Source organism: Didymosphaeria variabile, assembly GCF_027946475.1.
Source record: "Didymosphaeria variabile strain IMI 356815 chromosome Unknown scaffold_1, whole genome shotgun sequence".
Taxonomy (NCBI): domain Eukaryota; kingdom Fungi; phylum Ascomycota; class Dothideomycetes; order Pleosporales; family Didymosphaeriaceae; genus Didymosphaeria; species Didymosphaeria variabile.
This window is the reverse complement of record NW_026611620.1, coordinates 3,092,939-3,116,469: the sequence shown is the minus strand read 5'-3', so window position 1 is coordinate 3,116,469 and position 23,531 is coordinate 3,092,939. Positions and strand designations below refer to the sequence as shown.

The 23,531-nt window shown below is 53.2% G+C and overlaps 6 protein-coding genes across 6 annotated transcripts; 4 read left to right on the top strand and 2 right to left on the bottom strand.

Annotated features, from left to right (window-relative positions):
- Nucleotides 1-3,182: 3,182 nt before the first annotated feature.
- On the bottom strand, nucleotides 3,183-4,156 carry ATP23 (Mitochondrial inner membrane protease atp23; the record flags this gene model as incomplete). The annotated part of the gene is made up of 2 exons (XM_056209806.1): nucleotides 3,183-3,410; nucleotides 3,644-4,156. The coding sequence occupies 2 exons, from the start codon at nucleotides 4,154-4,156 to the stop codon at nucleotides 3,183-3,185; spliced, it is 741 nt and encodes a 246-aa protein (XP_056076628.1).
- A 290-nt stretch (nucleotides 4,157-4,446) lies between these two features.
- Nucleotides 4,447-6,074, top strand: PRO1 (Glutamate 5-kinase; the record flags this gene model as incomplete). Its single annotated transcript, XM_056209805.1, has 2 exons — nucleotides 4,447-4,489; nucleotides 4,555-6,074. 2 exons carry the CDS (start codon nucleotides 4,447-4,449, stop codon nucleotides 6,072-6,074), a joined length of 1,563 nt encoding a protein of 520 aa, XP_056076627.1.
- A 6,693-nt stretch (nucleotides 6,075-12,767) lies between these two features.
- On the top strand, nucleotides 12,768-16,535 carry N0V89_000986 (uncharacterized protein; the record flags this gene model as incomplete). Its single annotated transcript, XM_056209804.1, has 2 exons — nucleotides 12,768-12,774; nucleotides 12,811-16,535. The coding sequence occupies 2 exons, from the start codon at nucleotides 12,768-12,770 to the stop codon at nucleotides 16,533-16,535; spliced, it is 3,732 nt and encodes a 1,243-aa protein (XP_056076626.1).
- A 1,058-nt stretch (nucleotides 16,536-17,593) lies between these two features.
- On the top strand, nucleotides 17,594-20,570 carry SEC27 (Coatomer subunit beta'; the record flags this gene model as incomplete). The annotated part of the gene is made up of 9 exons (XM_056209803.1): nucleotides 17,594-17,611; nucleotides 17,679-17,712; nucleotides 17,762-17,767; nucleotides 17,817-17,861; nucleotides 17,915-18,028; nucleotides 18,079-18,209; nucleotides 18,260-18,305; nucleotides 18,353-19,520; nucleotides 19,571-20,570. The coding sequence occupies 9 exons, from the start codon at nucleotides 17,594-17,596 to the stop codon at nucleotides 20,568-20,570; spliced, it is 2,562 nt and encodes an 853-aa protein (XP_056076625.1).
- Nucleotides 20,571-21,029: 459 nt separating this feature from the next.
- On the bottom strand, nucleotides 21,030-22,514 carry MSP1 (mitochondrial dynamin GTPase Msp1; the record flags this gene model as incomplete). The annotated part of the gene is made up of 3 exons (XM_056209802.1): nucleotides 21,030-22,000; nucleotides 22,082-22,364; nucleotides 22,449-22,514. 3 exons carry the CDS (start codon nucleotides 22,512-22,514, stop codon nucleotides 21,030-21,032), a joined length of 1,320 nt encoding a protein of 439 aa, XP_056076624.1.
- A 228-nt stretch (nucleotides 22,515-22,742) lies between these two features.
- Nucleotides 22,743-23,507, top strand: TIM21 (mitochondrial import inner membrane translocase subunit tim21; the record flags this gene model as incomplete). Its single annotated transcript, XM_056209801.1, has 1 exon — nucleotides 22,743-23,507. The coding sequence occupies one exon, from the start codon at nucleotides 22,743-22,745 to the stop codon at nucleotides 23,505-23,507; it is 765 nt and encodes a 254-aa protein (XP_056076623.1).
- Between the last annotated feature and the right edge of the window lie 24 nt (nucleotides 23,508-23,531).

The window sequence follows — 23,531 nt, the reverse complement described above, 5'->3', positions numbered from 1 at the left end:
GGGCTACCACAGACCTCGTGACAGCTCAGTGAAATTTCCTAGTAGCATTGATCACGGCGTCAATATGTCCTTCATGTACGATTACAAGGCTCCCAATGTCTTCACAGAAATTGGACATGCTTCGCCTCCCTCCAGATAATGACTTCAGAAGTGGCACTTACGTGCGTTTTCAATAATGTTACTGGAACATTGGAGGAGGATGACTGGGACTTGATTGACATGCGGTAGTCTAAAGACCCCGAGCAATTCTGTAACCGCGACCAGACGACCAGACGCCCGTGGAATCCATCCGATACTTTAGAAAAGGGCAAGGCAGTGAGCGTTCGAATAAATCAAGCCGGACCAACTTGAAATGTACCTCGATGAGCTACGGATGGACGCTAGTCGATGTACGCTCGATAAGCTCGTACAACCGGACTGCAAGAAGTATGACATATATATGCAGTCAAGGGAATCCTCAAATCACACCCCATGACCTCGAGCTTCCTGGAGCTGGTCGTGATACTCAGGGACTTCCCGGCTCGTTAGACGTTCCCCATGACATGTACCACAATTTCTCAGGTGGTCTCGTCTGGGTGGACGTATGTGTCGAGTGGCTGTAGATGCTTTCGACTCAATGTTCTGGTTCCACTATTGGTAACAAAACGCATCAAATACGACCGAATTGATCTGACTGATCTTGATGCCATAGCCAAATTAGCGACTGTTCACCATTTGGCAGAAAATCAATGAGCAGTCTCCAGAAAAGTGATTCAATGGTAACCCAGCCGGTGTTGATAAACCTCTATACCCTTTCGTGAGACCTGGTGGAGCGAAGGGCGAGTTTTAGAGCTCCAACACTGCCAAGGGCACGGAAGTGTTCAGCTATAACTTCACAGACATAAACGATGCTGCAGACAATGCACGCACGAGCTTCGATGAGTTTTGTTTGGTCCAACCTTGAAATAATTTCCCACAACATTGGTAAGCCTCCTGAGGAAATGGATCGTTGAGGAATTAGAGTTCTTCCAGCACGTACCGCCAGCTCCACTTACCTTTTAAGCATCGGCCAGGGCCCTCACCAACCATGCCCAGCAACCCACCGCAGAGAAAGACTTTTCTATGATCAGGACCTCTATAAAAAGTACATTGACGATCAGGCTGAGCGGTATCGATAAGTTAACTGACATTCGTCAGACATGCTCGGACTGATCAAACATCTAGGATGACTTCAAACAGTGCCCTGATCCTCTTGTTTTCTATCAACTTCGAGCCTGGCAAGAGCTTCCACAGTCAGGGTATCGAGGTGGCGACTACGCTCGCTGGCGTCTCACATGTATTCGCTGCCCCGAAACAAGGCTGCGATAGTTGTGGTCAACAAGCCGAGCAGGCAGTTATTGTTGGAGACACCCTTGGCCGCAACTATTGGACCATTTCATTGTCGGCCAGCTGGTAAGTATGCGACCAGAGCATGTGACGCCGATCTTGGTCGACACACTGCGCTGGCGAATCTACACGGTAAGTTGACGCGACAACGCGTCAGTGGAATTTCGTTTTCAGTACGAGGCTAAAGAATCGTGCAAGGTGAACGGAGAAAACATCGGTCCCCGCGAAATCGCTTGGAACCATACCGCTTGTGGTTGGTGTCAATATGAAGAGGACTCCTCCAGGTACCAATGTGCCAGAGTTCACAAAGTATGACGATGTCATCGATGCGATGATTGGCAAATGCTTCCACGGTCGCTTAGTGAGCTTGTCCTCTTGATAGCTTGCAGCTCGTGAAGTTCTTTGGACTGTCAATTCTCAGCCCCGAGCTAGTCCTAGGTCAAGAAGGACCACCTCACAGCCTTCAAAAACGGCTCGTGAATCACCTTCCTGAATAGAGTTGGTTTCACCCTCCCTTCCAAAAACCACCGATGCGTCTCGATCCAAACCTCGTTCCCCTTATTCCCAATTACATCTCCATGGCACGGGATGATCCTCTCAAAATCCCACTCCGCGACTCTCTTAACATCGCTCCGCATCTGCACATAATCCACACTCGCAATATAATACATAAGCCGCTTGAACCAGAGAGAACCCGGGCGTGCTCTCGTGGAAAATGCTTGAGACAGAATGCCCTGATCTGCAGAGGAAGGGGTGTATTGCTGCTCTGGGATCAGTATACTGCACCTTACGATGCCAGGAAGGGGGAGATACCTCCGTAGCCGGTAAGTTCATCAGCAAATCAGACACTATCAGCGTCCCGCTCGATTTATGCATCCACGCCGAAGCCCTTGTGATAAATCCCCAAAACAACACACTTTCCACATCGCCCTCCCAGCCAAACACCTCCTCCGGCCTCTTCCCCAATTCCCCCTCTCCTCCGTAGATGAAGTCCCACCTCACATCCCTCCTCTTCTTCTCTAACCCTGGCACCCCGATGGTCTTAGCATCTGGCCACACTTTCGTATAGTCATAAACAGAGATGTGGTGTCCGAGATCGGCAGCGATGTAGTGTACGCCGCCTAGTTCGTCCAGCTTTTCTCGAACGGAGGGGGAAAGGGGGACAGGATTTAGGAGGAGAATTCTTCCCGAGGAGAGGTGAATGGCTGTTGCGCGATTGCCGACTGCGACGAATTTGCGGTAGCCGAGGGGCGCAAAGCGGTTGAAGGGGATGGAGAAGGTTGTCAGGGTGGGTGTAATATCACAAATCACTGTTTTGGGTGCGTCCGACATGGTAATTTGGTGTCAGAAGGGGCACTCGAACGGATTAGCTTCGCGGTTGTCAACATTCAGGTACTTTGGTGATGCTTTGGTGAGTGAGTATTGATGTCGTCATGACTACAGCTGTAAGATGGATCGTGTGGAGAGCTAGGAATGCGATGCTGGATTGCGATTCTTCCTTGGAACGGTCAATCATATACTCAAATTCGCGCTGAGAGGGCGTCTTAGCGGAGGTTAATTAGTGTTCGTGCTTCGGGAGAGCCTACTAAGCTTCCTGCACAAATTAAATCTGATAAACGCATGCTCCACGACAAGTGAACTTCGCTCAACTCAAGTTTTTTTTAGTACCTTGCTATTTTTATAGAGTGTTCAGATCCGAGAGTGAGGATTACAAGTCCAGATGGTATACCAACGCCGTCGCTATGCACATAATCAAGACCCACTGTTCTTCCTATTTTACAGATGTTCACGTATGCACGTATTCTGGCCCTGAACAATTACCGGTATATCTCGTCGAAAGGTCTCGTATCGTTGAAACAGCTATCCCACACCTCGTTCACGATTTTAGCGGCGTGGACGTCGTCTTTTACGCCGGGGCGGGCCATCATAGACAACGTTGCGCGGCGCCGCACGCAATTTTGCAATTGTTCTGTTATGCGCCATTGGTTCTTAGTGAAGAATTCGCGGGTGAAGCGGCATTCACCAGAGAGGGTGGAGGCGCGGATCTGGAGAAGATCAGTGTTGGATACTTCAAAGGGAAGAGGGCATTGCAGGAGATAAAGATTGTGTAGCACTAATTTTCCCATGCGTAGTCTGGTCTGATGGGCAGGTTTCGCGAATGGGAACACATAATGCTGTTGATTTTCCTGGGCTTTGTATCCCATATCCCATGGGCAGGAGACAAGAGGTATTAGAGAGCCAGAGGGAAGAACATGGTGAAATACATGATTTTACGTACCTCCAAGCATGCCTGATGTCTCAGATTGTTGTCCTCAACCTTAAACTTCAGATGATCCCATGCGTGTACCATCTCATGCGCCATTGTATCCTCCTGGTGTCCGCGATTCCGAAACTTGTTCGCACACAGCATAATGCCATGGTCGACGTGGAAACCTCCGCTCTGCTCCGCCGTGCACATCCTGCAATGTATATTTTGCCCATTGAGATCGCCGCCCAGCTTTGCCACCTCGTCCTTCATAAACTTTACGATGGGCGAGTATTGTAGGAGGTAGTCGCGGCTGGTTTCGCAGCGCTTGCAGTACGATTCTGCTTTTGTCGCATCCATCTCCTCAAAGTATTTGCGCTCCAGGGGAACATCGCGGTTGCCGGTCACATAGCGACCCATCAGAATAGAAAAGGTGCTGCTCCATGTGTAGTATACAGGGTCGAGTTTGGGCGCCTCTGGCCTCGGGGACGGTTTCGCGCTCGCAGAATTGGGTACACCATCCGGCGCATCTTCTTGCTTCGACATGTCTGGGATGCTGTGCCGGTCTGCCGTCGGAGAGAGCTGTGCGTGACGGAAAGCCTATAGGGCGTGAATGTTACGACGGGCAAAGGGCGCTGCTTTCCCGCAAAAAGATGGTATGCGGCGATGATCGGCAGTTCTGATTGGGCGCGCGCACAGGCGGTGGGGAAGCCATTTATTGCCCTCATGCAGTCATAGCAGCCAACAAAGAAGCGCGATTAACACGCCCATATACCGCGCATACTTATACACCTGGGACCCCGCGTGGAGAAGAGAGGCTCAGCATGGCATTCCACATGAAGAAGCATCCGGGACAACTCACTATCGTCATCAAACTCGGTAAACTTCCTGTACACTCTACCCCACATTCACAGAGCTTAGAATAACTTACCAATGCGACACAGGCACCTCGTCGATTGTCGACGAGAAGACACATGAGCCGTTACTATCCATCCTCAGTGTGATCGTCGAGACCGCCGTAAAACTCCATAAAGCTGGCCACCGTGTGGTCCTCGTCTCCTCGGGCGCCATTGGCGTTGGCCTCCGCAGAATGGACCTCGATAGACGACCGAAGCACCTCCCACAAGTGCAGGCGCTCGCTGCTATTGGCCAAAGCAGGCTCATGAGCCTCTGGGATCAGCTTTTTGGGCACATGCGGCAACCAATTGCACAAATACTGCTTACGCGAAACGACATCGCGGATCGGACACAATACCAGAATGCGCAGAACACTTTCTTTGAGCTGCTACACATGGGCGTCATACCGATTGTGAATGAAAACGACACGCTGGCAGTTACGGAAATCAAATTTGGCGACAACGATACGTTGAGCGCCATCACAGCTGGCATGGTGCAAGCCGACTATCTCTTCCTAATGACAGACGTCGATTGTCTGTACGATACAAATCCGCGCAAGAATCCGAGCGCGAAGCCTATAGAAGTGGTCGAGGATATCGCAGACCTAGAAGTGGACGTCAGCAGTGCCGGCTCATCGTTAGGGACGGGAGGCATGAGCACAAAGATTGTTGCAGCACGGTTAGCCACGAGTGCGGGCGTTACAACTATCATCACCAAGTCAAGTAAACCTGGGAACATCGTGGCAATAATCAAGCATGCCGAAGCACAGAGGCCAACACGCATATCGAGTCGCAACAGCATGACGAACTTCCAAGACGATGGCATACCGCTTTCGCAAACGGCCAACCTCAACCTGCACAATTCTACCCATGACGTCTCTTCTCCGACCCAAGCTACGCCTGCGCGATCACCATCCCCACAGCTCGACACCGAACATGTCCCCCTCCACACCCGCTTCCTCCCCATCGCCCATCCCATCCGCGACCGCTACTTTTGGATCTTGCACGGCCTCGCTCCCCACGGAACGATATATATCGACAACGGCGCATGGAAAGCGCTCTCCGACAAAGCCGGCCTCCTCCCCGTCGGCATCGTCGACGTAGACGGCCACTTCGCCCAACAAGAAGCCGTCCGCATCGTTGTCGTGAAGCGCCTTCCAGCCGCCAGCCCTAAAGTCACACCCAAAACCACCGCACCCATCGCTCCCGTCCCCTCGCGGACAGCAGCCCACCCCGTCCTCAACTCTGGTCACGCGCCTTATACGCATCCCGCTCTCACCCACTCGATGTCCTCGTCCTCAATCATCACGCCGCCGCTGTTCGAGTTGCACGACCCTGCTCCTTTTGAAATCGGGCGTGCAGTGGTGAATTACTCGGCGAGCGAGATTAAGAGGATAAAGGGGTTGCATAGCACGCAGATTCATGATGCGCTGGGCTATGCAGATAGTGAGTATGTGGCGCTGAGGGAAAACATTGCGTTCTTTGGGATTGAGAAGAGTAGGCCGAACACGCCGAGTGCTGGGAGGAGCTCGAATATGGAAGGAGGTGTGGGGGTGGATGTGCATTGAGGGTTTAGCAAGGTTTGAAGGTCTTGCCCAAAAGTCGGGGAAATCTGGGAAAAAGAACACAGGTGAATAGCGACGCTTAGGGACGAGTCGATCTAGACATGGTGAAGGAATCCTTGAAACCTATGAAGATGCAACCAACTTGCATGTTTTCTGAACCTTTCTAAAGTCTCTTTTTCTAGGATTGGTGCTAGATGTTCGGCTCAGACAAGATGCACCGTCGAAATACCTAGATGCCGAGCACCTTGTACTTTTTACCTTTTGCTTTTGAGGGCCCGACGTCCTCTTTCTGTGCTAATTCGGTAATATGTAGACGTGGACCAGAAACACTTGCATTGCTTCGCGACTCTCAACACCCTACTCCACCATTCCCATTTCGCTCCACATTCCCACAACCTCGGATCATTCCTCATACTCTGTTCACGAACCTGGTTATCAACCCCGATCAGGAGAAACCTTGTTTCTTTCCCTCTCACGTGTTCGGGTGTTTCGCTTACTCTGTCCTGCATTAGGAGGGCTGCGAAGTCCGACGTTTCAAACCACGGAGTACCGATAGCAAGCAAGGGTTGGATGATCGGGACTTAAGATGATTAGGGTAGCTTATCGCTATCGATAAAGGGGTTGGAGCGGAGTAATGTTGGCGCTTGGGGGTGGGAGTGGTACCTAGGTAATAGGAGTGGAACGATGCGAAGTTTAATTATAAAGCTAGGATACGGGAATTTCTAGTCGAAGAGAAATATTTAGCGAGAAAGTCTTCAGTTGGCTTGGATTGAAGTAGAAACCTGGGTCGTCGGTGCTTGGTGCATGCGACGTGTTTTTGAAATGACTTGATGGATGAGACAGGGAAAGAACATTTCTATAGCTTCCTCGAGTGTTCGTCCGTCATCGAGGACGTTCTGGCCAACACGTTCGTTCGGAACATTGTTATAGGTAACCAAGCCTATGCGTGTGCTGCAGATTCTCGATTCGCGGGACAGCGGTCATATAAGACGTACAGTGTTCTACAAACCGTAAATGCAGCAATGGAGGGAAAGAAGCACATAAGTAGGAAGAGAGGGCAATTAAGAACTCCTTGGTTTACACAAGCAGAATTTCGGATCTTTTCCGCTAAGAGTACATGTGTTCCGAAAAATCGCCCATCAAGCAGTAACATACCTCTAGAAACTTACTCAAAGACTCGGGTACTTTATCTTTGTTCCAGCCTGAAGGTGAACTATCATGGCCGAAGAGTGTGCCACTTCAAAGATAGTTTGCAAATTATACCAAGCTAGAAGTGACTTCTACAGAACAATCCTGCCCTGGAACATTACACTAGCTTCTTCCTGAATCATTAATCTAAGAATTGTCGTAAGAAATGCGTTGAGGCCTGACCGTTATGGACAAGACACGGTTCCACAAATATGTGAACTTCGGAAATCTGCCCCTGAGCTCTTCCGCGAAAATCAAGGGTTCCATCTTCACAGAGACAAATATAACAAACCTTGCTCGCACAACGCGGAGTACATAATGACTTCAAAGTGTACTCCAGCTCGTACTATGTATCACCACAGACATCCTTGAATTCGCAGTGAGAGCATCAAGATAAGGAAACACAGTAGACGTGATCGTGATGTCTCTATAAGATAGGTTGTTCTCGCCACAGTTGAATATGAGCTTTCTGCAGTCCAACGCGTAATTCGAAGTCTTTGTAAAGGGAGAGAGAGTTTCGAGGGGAGACTACGCCTGGATCAACACCTGAGTACACTATATTTCAAGTCACTAGCACACTGATGGAAGCCTCAATCGAAACAGTATCATTCTTGTAGGCAGCTAAGGTATATAGCCAGATGCGTAGCTGTAGTCGTCACGTGACTTGTGATTGCCTTGTCCACAGAACATATCGTGTGATGCATCCCAACCAACAGTACACGGATATGAGACTGCTAATCACTGCACCTGCGTATGTCTGCTTTGAATCGCATTTGTACTGCACCCATTTAAAGATACACGCACGCTGCTGGACGTGTAATCGTACAGTCTACTACACCAACATACAATCGGACAGCGACGTCCACACCCCCCCACTCACATCCCTAATCCAATATTGTTCCTTAGTCTGCACCTGCAAGCGAAGTACTTCCACGCATGTACGTCCTGCGTAAGAACCTGCATCAATCCTCCTCATAATGCCGCTCACCGGCACCTACATGCGCAACCGTCTCACCTCATCGCCATGGCATTCTACACCACCGCCTGCACATGTACCATACCGCTTATCGCCTAGACACCCCCCGGCCCGGCGAAAAGCAGCACTGGGTTCGACAAGATCCGAGATTCGCAGACTATCTCCCTCGTGAGTAGGGCTGTTGGTGGAAGAGGCACAGCGCGAAACAACGCTTCCCAATGCGTGAGAGCTTTCAATACTCGATGGACGAATGCAGATAGGGGTCTCTCGATGGGGAAGCGTAATATTGGAATCTGAGGCGTAGCCTTGTGAGCTAGGCCCATCCAGAGTTCAACCCAACCACCAACATTGAAGATCTTATGCGCTGTTTATCCAAGATGAACGTTCTCATTTTCTCGAGATGAGAGAGACAGAGAATGCGCTGGGTTTCCACGCTAACACTGCAGTCCCATGCGCGCGTGGTAATTGACATTTGGCTGCTCACGTCATCGCTCATAGTCGGATGCTCTCCCGTGGTTGAGCTCGGGATGCTAAGGCAGAAACCGCGTGGTTCGCATGGGGCGCGCGGGGCCTGCAGGCGCGCCGTCGCGGCTATGCTGCGAATGCCACTAAATATACACGCGCCAGCCGCAATGGGTATCGCTGGCGCGGACGCTGGATTACTGGCTTTTGTAGAGGTGGGAATACTGGCAGTGCATGTTGCATGATGTGGTGTTGTGTACTGTAGGGCAGGGACTGCAAAAATGGTGATGCAATATGGGCTAGTCTCTTGTTGGGCTCGGAAAAGCACATCGGGGCTCTAGCAGTACTTGTACAGTGGGTCGCGTGTTGCCATTTTCTTACACGTCCTTGCATGCTCATTTCGGCAATGTTGCCTTGTGGTCGGCGGCAATTGATGGATTTGACAAGGTTGAGGATGTGTGGCTAATGCGCTCACGTGCGCTCTTGTAATCCATGGATCGCAATGTGACCCACGTGGGAGAAAGCAGAATGTATCGGGTAGTCTCGCTGGCTTGAGTGCGATTGCCGCTTTTGCACAGGGCCAGGAAAGGATCAACTATGTGTGAATCTTGATGATCGTAAGAGTAGACGGTGAGGCGATTTGGATAGTTCGTAAGGATGGACCTGATCGTCTGAACGCGCAAGCTTCACCCCACAACCCCTTATTCATGCGAGGATCATACCATAATATATACTGGAAGGCGGCGAACTGCTGAAGCGGCATGAACCTTTAAAGTGGATATCGACGAGGACGAGTTTATGCGGCTGTTGATCGCTAACGGCTCAACAGTGCGCCGCTGTTCATGCGTCTGCGTCTGGGCGAAACCAAACGGTGAATATAGGGCTGATGGGTATAGATAGGGATGCGGGGGAGGTACTCATAGCCAAGGCTGATATATGCTTTGAACAGAAAGGACATATGGTCTCGAAACCAGGTATAAGATGTCAAATGCCGCTCGGTAGCATGGTGACAGCGTATGATGGATTGTCATGTTTCGAAACGTTCATGCGCTATAAGCATTTTGTTTCAAGAACAGACGACATGCCATGCTGAGCTCAGTCGCAAAGAGAGATGGCAGTAGAAAAAGATGGGCGAACAGCTGGTGTAGACGTGCCCGGGAATGAGTTATAGGAACCACCATAAAGTTGTCCGTGGTGGTTTCGTATTATACGTTTACTCGTCATAGGTAGCGATGCCTGTTGTCGCTGTGTCATGCTGAGAACATACTGCTGGACCACGGAGTTGTCGAACACCGACTTGCCGCGAGCAAACCCATGTTGGTACTGGTACCGTCTGGCGGTTCTGGTGACCGGTACACGCTAACTGCAAACATTGGATGGGGAGCCGACGCGTTGCGAACGCTCAAACCTTGGAATGACAAAACCCACGTGCAATAGATGCCTCGCCCATGTTATAAATTGGCTGACTCATGAACATAATTTCAGGAGGATCGAAAGCGTTCTGTCGACCGAGATGGGGAGTGTATTTCGATGAATCATGAAACCGGAGATAATGATACCTGCGTCAACAGACGTCAATGTGGCTAGCCGATTCATAGTGTACCGTCGTTGTTCTTTGGTTCTCGAGTATAGTCATCAAACTTAGATTCAACTTCATGAAACTTGAATTCCAGTCGTGCTTGAGTGAAGGTAGTCGACCAGACTAACGTGACGACGAAGATCGGACGTGGCGCAGATGGGCAGCAAGACGAACCTGAAACGAGCATTTGTCGAAGGGAAGAGACGGTCAGGCCCGCGGGGTCTTAGGTTCGGCCTGTGTAACCTCTTATGGTTTCGTTCTCGCCCTGCCATCGAAAGCCGGCAACGAAACGAGAGGACGCGGATGGGAGAATAGATGGTGAAACGGAACCGGCGTTGAGTGTAGTCAGGACAGGAAATGAAAGAGGTGGAGCTCAGCTGCCACAAGTACACAACAAACCACCAGCACCTGGCCAAAGTAGCTGCCACAAGGTGGGCTCAAACGGGCGTTCGTGGTCGCACAGGCAAAAGAGGGCTCAGTACGGCAAAGGCTGGTTTCAGATCATCGGTAGTCGTGGTGTCCGTCGCTCTCCCGCAAGCTAGGATGCAAAGCAATAGAGTATAAACGCGCGAGTTGGTGGGCGTGAGCATGACAGAAATCGATATATCGAAGGCTCCCGAGTTGAGGCTGCCAGTAGACGGCGTTGTTAGCAGCGCGTTGGTCGCATGCGGGCACAGGTCGCAGCTGCAGATTGGGCGAGGCATGGGCTGGCTGCATGTCGATATCAACATGTCAGGCGGGGAGAAGCGTGCAGCAGGCGCACGAATTGCGCGGCGGCTGAAGGACGCAGGTCAATCAAAAGATAGATGGAGGTGCATCGTGGATGGCGGATGGCAAGCAGCCGTCGCGGCGAGCGACGGAGGGCGGGTTGGTGGGAGCACGAGGGGGCAGTGGCGCTTTCCCGAAATGAAGCAGGGGCGACCGGCCTCACGATGCGGAGCTAGCGGCATCTGGCACCTGCAGACGTGGAGCTCGACGGGAGACGCTCACCACGGCGAGCACGCAAACCGGCAGCGAGCAGGCAGGCCTGGCGTGCGGCAGAGGCACTGCTGAGAGTTGCGGCGTCGAGGCTCGCGCTGCAGGTGCGCTGCCGGCGATATTGAAGCACGCAGGGGATCCTTGCGTGGTTTTGCGTGGGTGTTTGGACACAGCCTGCTCCCGCGAAACACGCTGGCGGCGCACACTGCGACCAGGTGGAAATCACCTGCACCCGCACCGAGCACAGGACGGGCGCCCGCCCATACAAGGCCATGTGTCCGCTGCCTGCCCGCCGCCGTGACTCCTGTGATAGCGAAGGCAGCACTGGCGGCATCTCTGTTCTGTGTTGTGTCTTCTGAAGGCGAAGCGCCGCCCGCTCTCTATTTTTGCGCTATCGAAAAGCGGCGCCCCGAATTTCCCGCTCTGAGGGCGTGGCCGAGCCTAGGGTGCCCGTTTGGAGCACGACTCCGCAAGGCACCGCTGCTAGCGACTCGCTGTTCTGGTGGCCCCCTGCTCAAGCTCATTTGGCGAAACTCTGTCCGCGAGGCCTGGGCGCGCTGCTCGCCGTTGTGCTAGTCTCACTCTCCTCTCCCTTCCTTACCACCGCCTTGCCGACCCACCACCCTCTCCTCACCTCTCGACAATCCTCGACCGGCCTGCACTACAGCACTCGTCGCCGTGCTGTGTGCGCCTCTTCCGCCGTCGCACTCTCCCGTCCCTCTCCCGCCCCTCGCCTCTCCCTCCTTACGAACCGCTGCTTACGACTGCCCTCGGGCTCACGCTCTCTTCGTCCCTCGCGCTGCAATTCGACCTCCTTCGTGCTTCAGCCATCCAGCACTCCGCCGCCGCTCCTTCACCGCAAATTGCTTCCATACAGCCTTCTCCCGGACGCTTCGCAACAGGCACGCAGCCCGTCCATCAGGAACAAACGCGCGAAGCCCACTGTTCTTTGTGTCCGACGATACCCAGACCAAGCCACGTTGATCTCGCCAAGGAATTGCTGCGCCCAAGTCCTTGTTGCTCATTGACAGCCCGACGTCTGCCATCCCCTTGTTGAGACGACGCTATAGTCCACTGCCGTGGCACTGGCAGTTGCCCTCGCGAAACTAGGAATCGCTCGTCCAAACATGACGGCATAGGCCGACTCGACGATTGTTTTACTCGCGTCGACCCGGCATCTGCGCTGTTCAGGGCATCGTCGTCATTCTAGCTGCACTGCCAGCTTAGTGAGTCTCTCCAGGCGTATTGCTGCAGCAACGGCGCAGTCACCTAACCCGCGCGCAGGTCCACTCATTACATTTTTTACCCTTGATTCGTCAAGTCCACTCGTTTGAATAGCGTCCTACAGTATGTACTACGATGCATTGTTGAAGCTCGTCTGACATGACTAGACTCGGTTTCGGAACTTAGATATCCTAAGGATACAATACATATTAAGCCTTAGTGATTGAAGATAATTGTAAATATGCCACGATCTACCACAACATGGGCCCTGGCGCTGCTCGTTTCCAGCATGGCTGGTCCGATGGTGGCCACGGCGGACGCTCTGCCAGCAGATCCACAACAGACAAACATGCGCCCACGGTACTACTTCCCGCGCCATGTCAAGCGACAGTTTGCGAACACGACCGAACCGGCAGCATCATCAGAATCAACGTCCGATTTGGTTTTGCCGCCTAGTTCAACACCCAGTCCCGACCAGTCGCAATCACGGGACGTATCAGACATATTCGAATCGCTATGGCATCTGCGCCCTTCATCTCCAGAAAGCACTGAGACCGTCGTAGTCTCGCCTTCACCAATCACTAGCCCCGGGGATTCTGCATCGGAACCAGCTTCTACCACGCCCTCCGTGGAGATACCCTCGCAACAATCATCGAACACCGAAGTTGGCTCGACCCAACCCGTACCTGCCGATCCTGTTCTGCCCACATCATCTTCTACTTCGTCAGAAGAATCAGTGCCGCCAGTATCGAGCGTTGGCTCCACTGGAGGGTTCTCAGTACCCGTTCTCACGCCAACTCCCTCGCCTACACCGAGTTCCATCGAGACCACTGTGCAGGAACCTGCTACTCCTGTCGGCTCTACCGATGGAGTACCTGCGTCTCCTGTACTTCCCACGACAACTGCGCCTAGGCCGATCGAACCTTCAAGCTCGAGCGAAGTGGTACCATCGAGCTCTAGCAAAGTAATCCCTCCCTTTGTTGAATCTGTTGGCGGCGATCCCTCTTCAGTTGTGACACCCACGACTTCTGCAACGGAGGTCGTTGCCTCGACAGGTGGCATTCCATCCTCCGTTCTCCAGCCTACATCTTCCTCGGAGAATGTTTCAAGCGAGCCTGTTCAGTCCAGCGTTGCTTCAACCGGTGGTATCCCATCGTCTGTCCTTGAGCCTACGACGACCTCGGCAACTCCTATTGCGAACGAGCCTGTCCAATCTAGCGTTGCCTCTACTGGTGGTATTCCGTCCTCGGTGGTTCTGCCCACCACTTCTGACAGCGCGCCTGTTCAATCCAGCCTTGGCTCGGCAGATGGAGTTTCCTCATCAATCGTAACCTCTACCCCTGTTGAGTCTGTCGCTTCGACTGGAGGAGTTCCTTCTTCTCCGGTCCAGCCTTCGTCTGCCGTGTCTTCTGATACTCCCGTTCAGTCTTCAGCTGCAGGCTCTACTGGCGGTACTCCCGGGACTGTCGTTTCACCAAGCGCATCGCCTATCTCGCAAGAGCCTAACTCAGCTACACCGACTACGATTCTGGGGCCGTTCATCATTCCAGGCTCGACTGGTGGGATCCCATCTTCGGAGCCACAGCCGACCCAGTCGCCCACTGTGCCAACCAGTTTGGATGGTACCTTTGGCCCAACTGGCGTTTTGCCGACCGGTATTTTGCCCACTAGTATCTTGCCATCGGAGAGTGCTACCACGCCTGATCTCACAGGCGAGTCGCCTCTGCCGACCGGCGTTCTGCCAACAGGGGGCTTGACTAGCCTCACTGGTGATTCGCCTGTGCCCACTGGTTCTTCACCTTCCGACAACATGCTGTCGAGTATCCTGTCGAGCCTTACTGGCGAGCTTGCTTCTGCTACCGGAATTCTGCCGATCACTTCGCAATCAAGCGTGGACGAGAGCCCCCTCGCGACTGGAACGGCTCCTTCTGCCTCTGCCTCTGCACCTGAGCCCACTGGCTCTGTTGGCGGGGTACCCAGCAGCGTTGCTCTCCCTTCTAGCGACATCAGCTTCACCTCTGATATTCCGCTGTCATTGCCCACTAGTGGAATCGTTGTTGGAATCACCACTGCATTTGGCACGGGTGATATCAGCACGGCTGCGACACCCACAATCAGCAGTGTTGGCGCCATTCCTACTTCAGAGACCCCCAGCGAGACAGAACTCCTTCCCGGTGTTTCCTCGCTCCTCTCCTCGGTGGTGTCTGACGTCACGTCTGTTCTCTCATCGGTCGTATCTGATGTTACCTCGGTCCTCAACCCTACGGAACCGACTTCAAATGGTGTACTACCTACCACTGCTTTTGGAGTCTCTGACTCAACGGTTGGCCCCACTGCTCCTACTGCCACTGTCATGCCCACCTCGGAGCCTACCCTCCTACCCAGCGAGACTCTTTCACTACCAGACGTCTCTAGTGTGATCTCCAGCATCATTTCGGACGTGTCTAGCGTACTCTCGCTCCCCACCGATACGTCTATCCTCCCGACTGGCACTGGTATCATATCGTCTTTGCTCCCAACGGAGACGTCCCTCCTCCCGACTGGCACTGGTTTTCTCTCTTCTTTGCTTCCAACAGAGACGTCCCTCCTCCCAACTGACACTTCCGTTCTCCCGACTGGCACTGGTGTCCCGACGTCTTTGCCCTCCGCGACCACGGACACCATCATTTCGATCCCGACATCCGAGACATCTCTTTCGGGATCTACAGATGTGCCTACGTCTACTCCAACGGGTGTTGCCACTACTTCCGGCATCACTCCTTCGGGATCAGTAAGCGGAACTGGGGCTGAGACTTCTACACCACTGCCCACGGGAACGGAGGTGACTACGTCTTCGGCTCCTGCCGAAACGGGTGTCACCACCTCCGTCTCCTCAGGCACTGGCTCTACAGCTGTAACGAGCAGCCCATTGCCGTCGAGCGAGCCTACCATCCCTACCTCGGAGATCAAGACAACGAGCCCGACGAGTGCTCCACAAGCATCCACCAATACGTCTGCCTCGCAGTTGCCGGAGACCACATCGATCAGTAGCTCTGCCACCCAGAGTAGCGCTCCTGTTATGACTCCGCCTCCCTCGAAGACGCCACCGCCAAATTCCATTGTGCCAACCGCCACCGACGACGCCACCACCTTGGTGGTGCCTTCCAGTATCGTCTTTGAACCCTCTACTCTCAGCACTGCTTCACAGAGCGCAATGCCGAGCGGTGTTGCACCTTGGATCCAGCCTCCCAATGGCATGCCTTCCGAAGTGCCCCAAAACATGTTCTTGGGTCAAATCGCTTTTGATTATGGTCTGAACTACAACTTCGTGGCATCAAGTGGCGGCAGTAATCAGATCTTCACCTACTTGAGGCAAGCTATTGCGCAAGCCGTTGGTGTTAAGGAAGATGATGTCATCAACTACGGTCTCAGAGCTGCCGACACCACCCAATACAAGGGCTGGGTCACTACCCTCGCTGTTTTCATGATCCCCAAGGACAAGAACACCACTCTGGAGGTCCAGCTTGGACAGCCCGCGTCACTCTTCTACCACAATGTAGACGACGTTGGTCAGCCCCGCGACACCGTCAACCAGTTGACGTCTCTCGTGGACCCCACCTGGCCTCTAGCTTATGGCAAGCTTCCAGAAGGCGCTAGCAGCCCTAACACGGATCAGAACAACGCGTCTCCAGGTGCGACCGATGACAGCGGCCACGGTGGTGCCCTCCCTGGTGACACCACCGGCAGTCGCAAGATAAACCCCACGAGCGCTGGTATTGCCACTGGTGCTGTTCTCGCAGCTGTTGCCTATGGTGCTGCCATGTTCTTCGTTGCACGTCGATACAGGAACAAGAAAGCGGCCCATCGTCGATCCAGCTCTGTACCCAGCACAAGCCGCTACACCTACGGCTCTGTAGGTGGCGGCAACTGGATGTCAGGCGCTCGTAATGGACGATTGACCCCCACCGTTCCCGGTAGTCGAGGTAGCCGAGGCAGCAGCAGCAGCAACGGTCGCAGCATCCGAACGCAGCAGATCTCAGCCCCCGTCATGGCAGAAAACTCGCTCGGCTGGAACTGATCCCGTCCATGCGCATCCAACACAAATGAGTTTACGCGCTATTGTATCATATTCAAACGGACAGGTCACGCCTTCACCTGCCATACGACATTAGAGGGTCCCTTCGACCCTCCACGTGTAATTATTTGGCGACCATCTAACTGGCGCGCCTTCCGACCAGGCTAGTCAAAGCTGGCACCGGCCCGCTCCAGGGATATTGTTTGCATTTTACTGTTCGGACACTCTCACTAAGAAACCTACCATTGATATCTCTTTTATTACCTGACAGATCTCGGATCTTTTTCTTACCTAGTACTTTTTTCCGTTCTTAGATACCTGTCTATGCTGGCAAGCTAGATATTTGCTTTTGCTTTCAAGGTGGAGATATTGTTGGATACGTTTGCGGGATCTAGCTGATGTCGAGCATTTCGTAGCATCTGCATGGAGAAGGATCATGAAGTAGGCAGAGCGGCTTGTGGGGATGTTGCACGTAAATATTTCGAAGTATGTGGGGAGAAGAGATGAAAATGAAAAGTCAAATAACATTCTGCGCATGACATACATCTGTGAAATCTACGAAATCGAAGACGGCCTCCGCAACCAAACCATGATAATGTTGTAGAGGGCTTGCTTCTCAGACAGAATGTGTCAGTCTGTATGAACGTGAACGAGTCTTTAGGTGGATCGATTAGCTGCATACATACATACGGACTACTGGTAGAGCTCACTATAGGCAGTCCGTCCGAAGGTCGAGTTCCCCTTCTTAACTCTGTGAAGTGATGGTGGACTGAGCGGTGTAAGGCGAGACTTGCCTTTCGGGGAAGGATCCACCTGGTCCCTCGAAGTCTTGGCAGGCAACACCGATCCCACATGTCCTCTGGGGCTAAGCAACGGAACCGCAACTTGTCAATAGCTTCTCATCCACCAACAGTCCTCTGTTTTGCGACGAATTTGTATTTGCAAGGCGCAATTCTCCAACTGAGTCCTAAACCTCCGATTCTCGCGCCGCGGCGGGCTTTAAGTAGCCACGTCTTTCTAAAAACCACCCCTCCGCTCAAAGCCCACCACAAGCTCTCGCAATGCGTCTAGACGTCAAGGTACGGCACGCTGTTTAGAGGTGCAGAATTTTTAAGGAAGTCAGATCTAACGTGTGTGAAAACACAGAGGCAGCTATTTGCGCGGTCTGAGAGGGTCAAAGGTGAGCTTTCGCATGTGTTGCGCGACTAGATAAAGCTAACACGTCGCAGGGATTGGTATAAATCACACACTCTAGCTTCATCATACTTGCTAAACCCTTCGAAGACTTTCACCCTACCGAGCCATGGATTCTTACGACACTATACAGCGGTACGCATGGGCGGAGTGCTACGATGAACTGGGCGCATACTGACGGGGGCCAGGACATGTTCACATATGGTCCTATGTCTCGCAATCGATCGTCAAGACATTCGAGCTCTGCGATGTACCTGTCCGAGCAGGTCGCTTCATTGCCCGGAAGAACTGGATAGTCGCTGGTGCGTCGCACACACATTATCAAGTTGCAAGTATTGACGATCGCATGCAGGCTCGGACGACTTTAGGCTGCGCGTCTACAATTACAACACTTCCGAGAAGGTTACGGAATTCGAAGCACACCCCGATTACATTCGTGCGATTGCTGTGCACCCCACACAACCCTTTGTCCTTACCGCGAGCGTGGGTAGTCACCTTGGACTAAGTGAGGGACAGTGCTGATATCTTGGCAGGATGATATGACAATCAAGCTGTGGGATTGGGACAAATCATGGAAATGTGCGTCAGTTGATGCAACGCATATTGGCCTCACTAATCTCTTGCAGGTGTACAGGTATTCGAAGGCCACGGACACTATGTTATGGGCATTGCGATCAACCCAAAGGATCCCAACACATTTGCTTCAGCGTGTCTGGACAGAACAGTCAAGATATGGTCGCTGGGTAGCTCAACGCCAAACTTCACGCTCGAGGCGCACGAAGCCAAGGGTGTGAATTTCATCGATTACTACCCTCAATCCGACAAGCCATACCTCCTCACCACATCGGACGACCGAACCGTCAAGGTGTGGGACTACACAACGAAGGCTCTCATCGCCACTTTGGAAGGCCATACCTCAAACGTCAGCTTCGCGGTCTACCACCCGGAACTTCCAGTTATTATCTCCGGATCTGAAGACGGTACCATCAAGATCTGGCATTCATCAACGTACAGATTAGAACAATCGTTGAACTATGGTTTGGAACGCGCATGGTGCGTAGCGTACCAGAGAGGCAAAAACGGCGTGGCGCTGGGGTTTGATGACGGCGCAGTGGTTATCTCCATGGGCCGAGAAGAGCCAGCGGTCAGCATGGACGCTGGAGGAAAGCTACTCTGGGCAAGACACAACGAAATCCTCACCGCTGTGATTAAAGGAAACGAAAGCTTGAAGGACTCTGAACGGCTCACCCTCCCGAACAAGGATCTTGGTTCAACCGAAATATATCCCCAATCGCTCCTTCATTCTCCGAATGGCCGCTTCGTCGCTGTATGCGGTGACGGTGAATACATCATCTATACTGCACTAGCGCTCCGAAATCAAGCCTTCGGCTCAGCATTGGATTTCGTCTGGGCTTCCAAAGAGCACGATAAGGACTACGCTATTCGAGAGTCATCCACTAGTGTCAAGACTTTCCGCAACTTCAAGGAGCGAAGTGTACTCAACGTAGGCTTCTCTGCCGATGGTCTCAGCGGTGGAGTGTTGCTCGGTGTAAAAGGACAGGGTGGCATTGGCTTTTTCGACTGGGACAGCGGCGCTCTGGTACGCAGAATCGAGGTCGAGCCGAAGAGCGTTTACTGGTCGGAGAGTGGCGAATTGGTCACCCTTGCAACAGATGACACTTTCTACGTCCTCCGATACTCCCGAGAGAACTACCTAGAGGCTGTACAGAACGGTGAGGTTGATGAGGACGGCGCAGAGTCAGCTTTCGAAGTTGTGTGCGATATCAATGAGAGGTAAGATCTAATTGATCCCGACAATAGGAGTCTGTTGCTGACCAGATAAGCGTCCGTACCGGTACCTGGGTAGGAGACTGCTTCATCTACACTAACAGTACGAACCGACTGAACTATCTTGTGGGTGACCAGACCTACACTATTTCACACTTCGATGCGCCACACTACGTTCTTGGATACCTTCCCCGTGACTCGAGGATATACATCGCCGATAAAGATGTCAATGTGGTGTCTTTCGCACTTTCTCTTGCTGTGGTTGAGTACCAGACTCTCGTATTGCGTGGCGATCTTGAGGCGGCTGAGGAAGTTCTGCCGTCAGTACCAAAGGACCAGAACAACAAGATTGCGAGGTTCCTCGAGGGTCAAGGCTACAAGGAGCTCGCACTTAAGGTTGCCACAGACCCAGAACACCGCTTCGATCTTGCCCTGTCATTGGGAGACCTTCAGCAGGCCGTAACCATCACCCGCGAGCAGGATACAGAGCACAAGTGGAAGACAGTTGGAGACGCTGCTCTGAGCGCTTGGGATATCACCCTGGCGCAAGAGTGCTTCGTGAAGGCGAAGGATTTCGGTTCATTACTGCTTGTCTACTCCGCTACATCGGACACTGACGGTCTCCGCGAACTCGCTTCCCTTGCTGAAACGGCAACCGCCAACAATGTAGCATTTTCCGCTCTGTGGCAGGTGGGCGATATACAAGGTAGCATCGATCTGCTCGTCAAGACCAACCGGCTGGCCGAAGCTGTCCTCTTCTCGCAAACGTACAAGCCCAGCGCGACGGCTGGGCTAGTCAAGCAGTGGAAGACTAGCTTAGAGAAAGAGGGCAAGAGCAAGGTTGGCCGGTTGCTCGGGCAGCCGCCGAGCGGGGACGAGGGCGACGGGGAGATGTTTCCTGAGTGGGAAGAGTACTTGCGGTTGGAGAAGGAGGGCGGTACAGTAGAGGACCTCCCGGCGGGTGAGGCAGAGGTGGAAGAGGATGCGGATGGCGTTGAGGAGGAGATTGCTGATGACGCGGAGGACGAAGAAGAGGACGAAGAGGATGAGGAGTAGGAATCCAACTCATATCCGACTCTAGAGGACATGGAGTTGGATTCCATGGCACCGGTCTGAGAGCCTCCAATGAGGGAAGTTCACGTAGAAACTCGGTTTGGTGGTTTGGAGAATTCGCGTGGGCCTCTTTTGATGTTGGATGATAATGGTTATGAGCTTCGTCTTTAGTAGTCAGAGCTAAGCCTTGAGGGTGGACAGAGGAGTGAAAATGATTACACTTGTTCTAGAAACAGCGAGTCATTGTTATACTCGGGACGCAAAAGCATGCGCTGTCTAACCCTCTCCTTTCTAGCGGCACGTAACACCGAGGTCCCCGAAGTAGAGAGCAAATACATGCGGTCGTCAAACACGACGCCATTATATACTGTCGATGAGCAGAGTCCCAGCTACGCTCAAATCTGTACAATCAGAAGAAACACTCCCTGGCCATATCTCAGCCGTTGCTGGACTGGCCTCGCTCTACCGCACACGCACACCCTCAGCATCATGGTACGCACTGTCCCTAAACCTCTCCTCCCCGCTTTCCGTCCCCGAGCTACTTGTCGCATCGCTCTCCTCAGTCATATGTATTCTCCTTCCACGCTCCTTCACATTAACAACTTCATCTGCAACATCATCCAGCTCATCTACTTCCCTCAGCCCCCTCCCCCTCCCGAAAAAGTCCTCCGTGCGTAGACCCCGGACATCTCCCGGGTTGACGCCTTGTCGTAACCGCCCTTGAGCCTTCATCTTGCGGATGTACTCGCGCACGGGACCCATGGCCGCGTCGCGACACGCTTCTTTGATGTCAGAGCCGGACATGCCCGCAGAGACGCGCACGACGTAGTCGAGGTCGAAGTTGGGGGCATCGATTTGCGTGCCGCGCAGGATGAGGTTAAAGATTTTGTGGCGCTGGGACGCGTTGGGTAGCGCGACGGGGAACTTTTTGGGCATGCGACGCAGGATGGCTTCGTCGATATCCTGGATGCGGTTTGTGGCGCCGAGAATGCATATGCGTTGGGGATCGCCGCTGCCGGAGCGTGTGGCGCTGGTGAGGCCGTCCCACTGTGTCATGAACTCTGCTTTGACCATGCCCGAGGCTTCATGCTCGCCGCTCCGCCTCTGCCCGAGAACAGCGTCGATTTCGTCAATGAAGACGATCGAGGGTTGCAACTTTCGTGCGAGAGAGAAGACGGCAGACACGAGCTTGTTAGAGTCGCCGTACCACTTCTCGGTTATGGTACTGATGTGCAGGTTTATGAAGCAGGCGCCGGATTCATGGGCGAGGGCTTTGGCGAGCATGGTCTTGCCGCAGCCGGGGGGACCGTAGAGGAGGACACCTGAGGGCGCGGACAGAAGGGATGAGGAGTGTGAGTAGAGGTGCGGGAGGGTGAGAGGGTAGATGACGGATTCTTTGAGCTCTTCGATTATGGGGTCGAGACCACCGATGTCTGGGTACACTCAATCAGTTCATGTTCAATGACAGTCCCTCATCCATGCATGCTGGGTGTAATGTAGGGGATTTATAATACCGTCAAACGACACGGGAATCTCCTCGGGCGCGACAACCTCCATCGCAATCGTCTGCTCATACGCCGTCAAATTGAGATCTTCTATCCTCGGCCTATCGCCTCTCCTTCTCCGCTCATACTCCTCGTCGCTGTCGCTGTCGTACCCATCGCGTGCTTTGTTCGAGAGGATCGCGCCGAGCTTGCGGTTCGCGGCAGATGCTTTGCGCTTTGCTTCTTCCTTCTGTTGAGCTTCTGGATCGAGCCGAGCGAGGAGGTTTCGGATGACGAAGTAGGCTATTAACGGCTACACGTTTCTATCAGAAGATGTTACGGCCTAATTGTAGGCATGTGCTGCACGCGAGAAGCATGCACGGGGCAAAGTACGTACGGCGGCGGCAGCCATAAGGATGTCTGGTAGGTAGCCTGTGAGGCTACTCTTCTTGTTGGAGCTCATTGTGTATTATCCACACTTCCGGCCCTTGGTATGTGGGGTAAAAAGAATGCAAAGGGAGGTCCGCGAGCGAAGGAAGGCGAATGCGTTGCAACCATGTCGTTGTTCCACTCCCGCACGCGATCGGGGAGCGCCACACGTGGCGCGCGCGGCCTCGCTCCGCTTTGAGCTTCCCTCGTGTGCTCCACCATCTGAACTCTTTGCGACGAAAGTTCAGATCCACCAAGCACCATGGCGGCGATATATAAACCTACGGAAGCGATACAGCTTCTTCGACCAGTCACTAAACGACCAATTAGCTTTCAGCGAAGACGGGCGGCGCGCGTAGCATTCTCTACTTCCCGGCCCACACAATCAACACAAACGAGCAAAGGTCCTCTGGAACCCAAGAGAAGAGCAGTCACAATCGCCAATGACACGGGTGCAGTACGCTGGAGCGAACTCTCGCCCGGGGAGAAGGCATCGCGGACGGTCCAGCAGTCAATGAACCTCTCTATAGTCGTGGCCGGCATTGTCATGACAGTAGGCATTCTTTACATCCCTTCCATTATCTTGACTTACACAATCAAGTGCGGCGTAGGCTACTTCCTCTTCTCCGACGTTTTCAGCCCCGACTCCAAAACCGCGCACTTCAACCGCGCAACAACCGCCATCCGCACCTCTCCCGAATGCCAGCGCCTGCTCGGCCCCGGCAGTGAAATCGCCGCTCACGGCGAAGCCTCCTGGAGCCGCTGGGCGCGCAACCGCTACATCACCTCCAGCACGGAAACAGATAAGTGGGGCACCGAGCACTTACGGTTTAGATTTTACGTGGAGGGACCGCTGGGACAGGGTGTGGTCCATGTACATCTGACGAAGAGGCCCAGTCAGAACGAGTACGAGTATCACACATTGGCGGTGGATGTGAAGGGGCATCAGAGGGTGTATTTGGAGAATGCGGATGAAAAGACAGGGGGGAAGGTTGCGCCGAAGATTTTTGGGGCGCGGTGGTGGTGAGTGAAGTCAGGTGGAGCTGTGCCA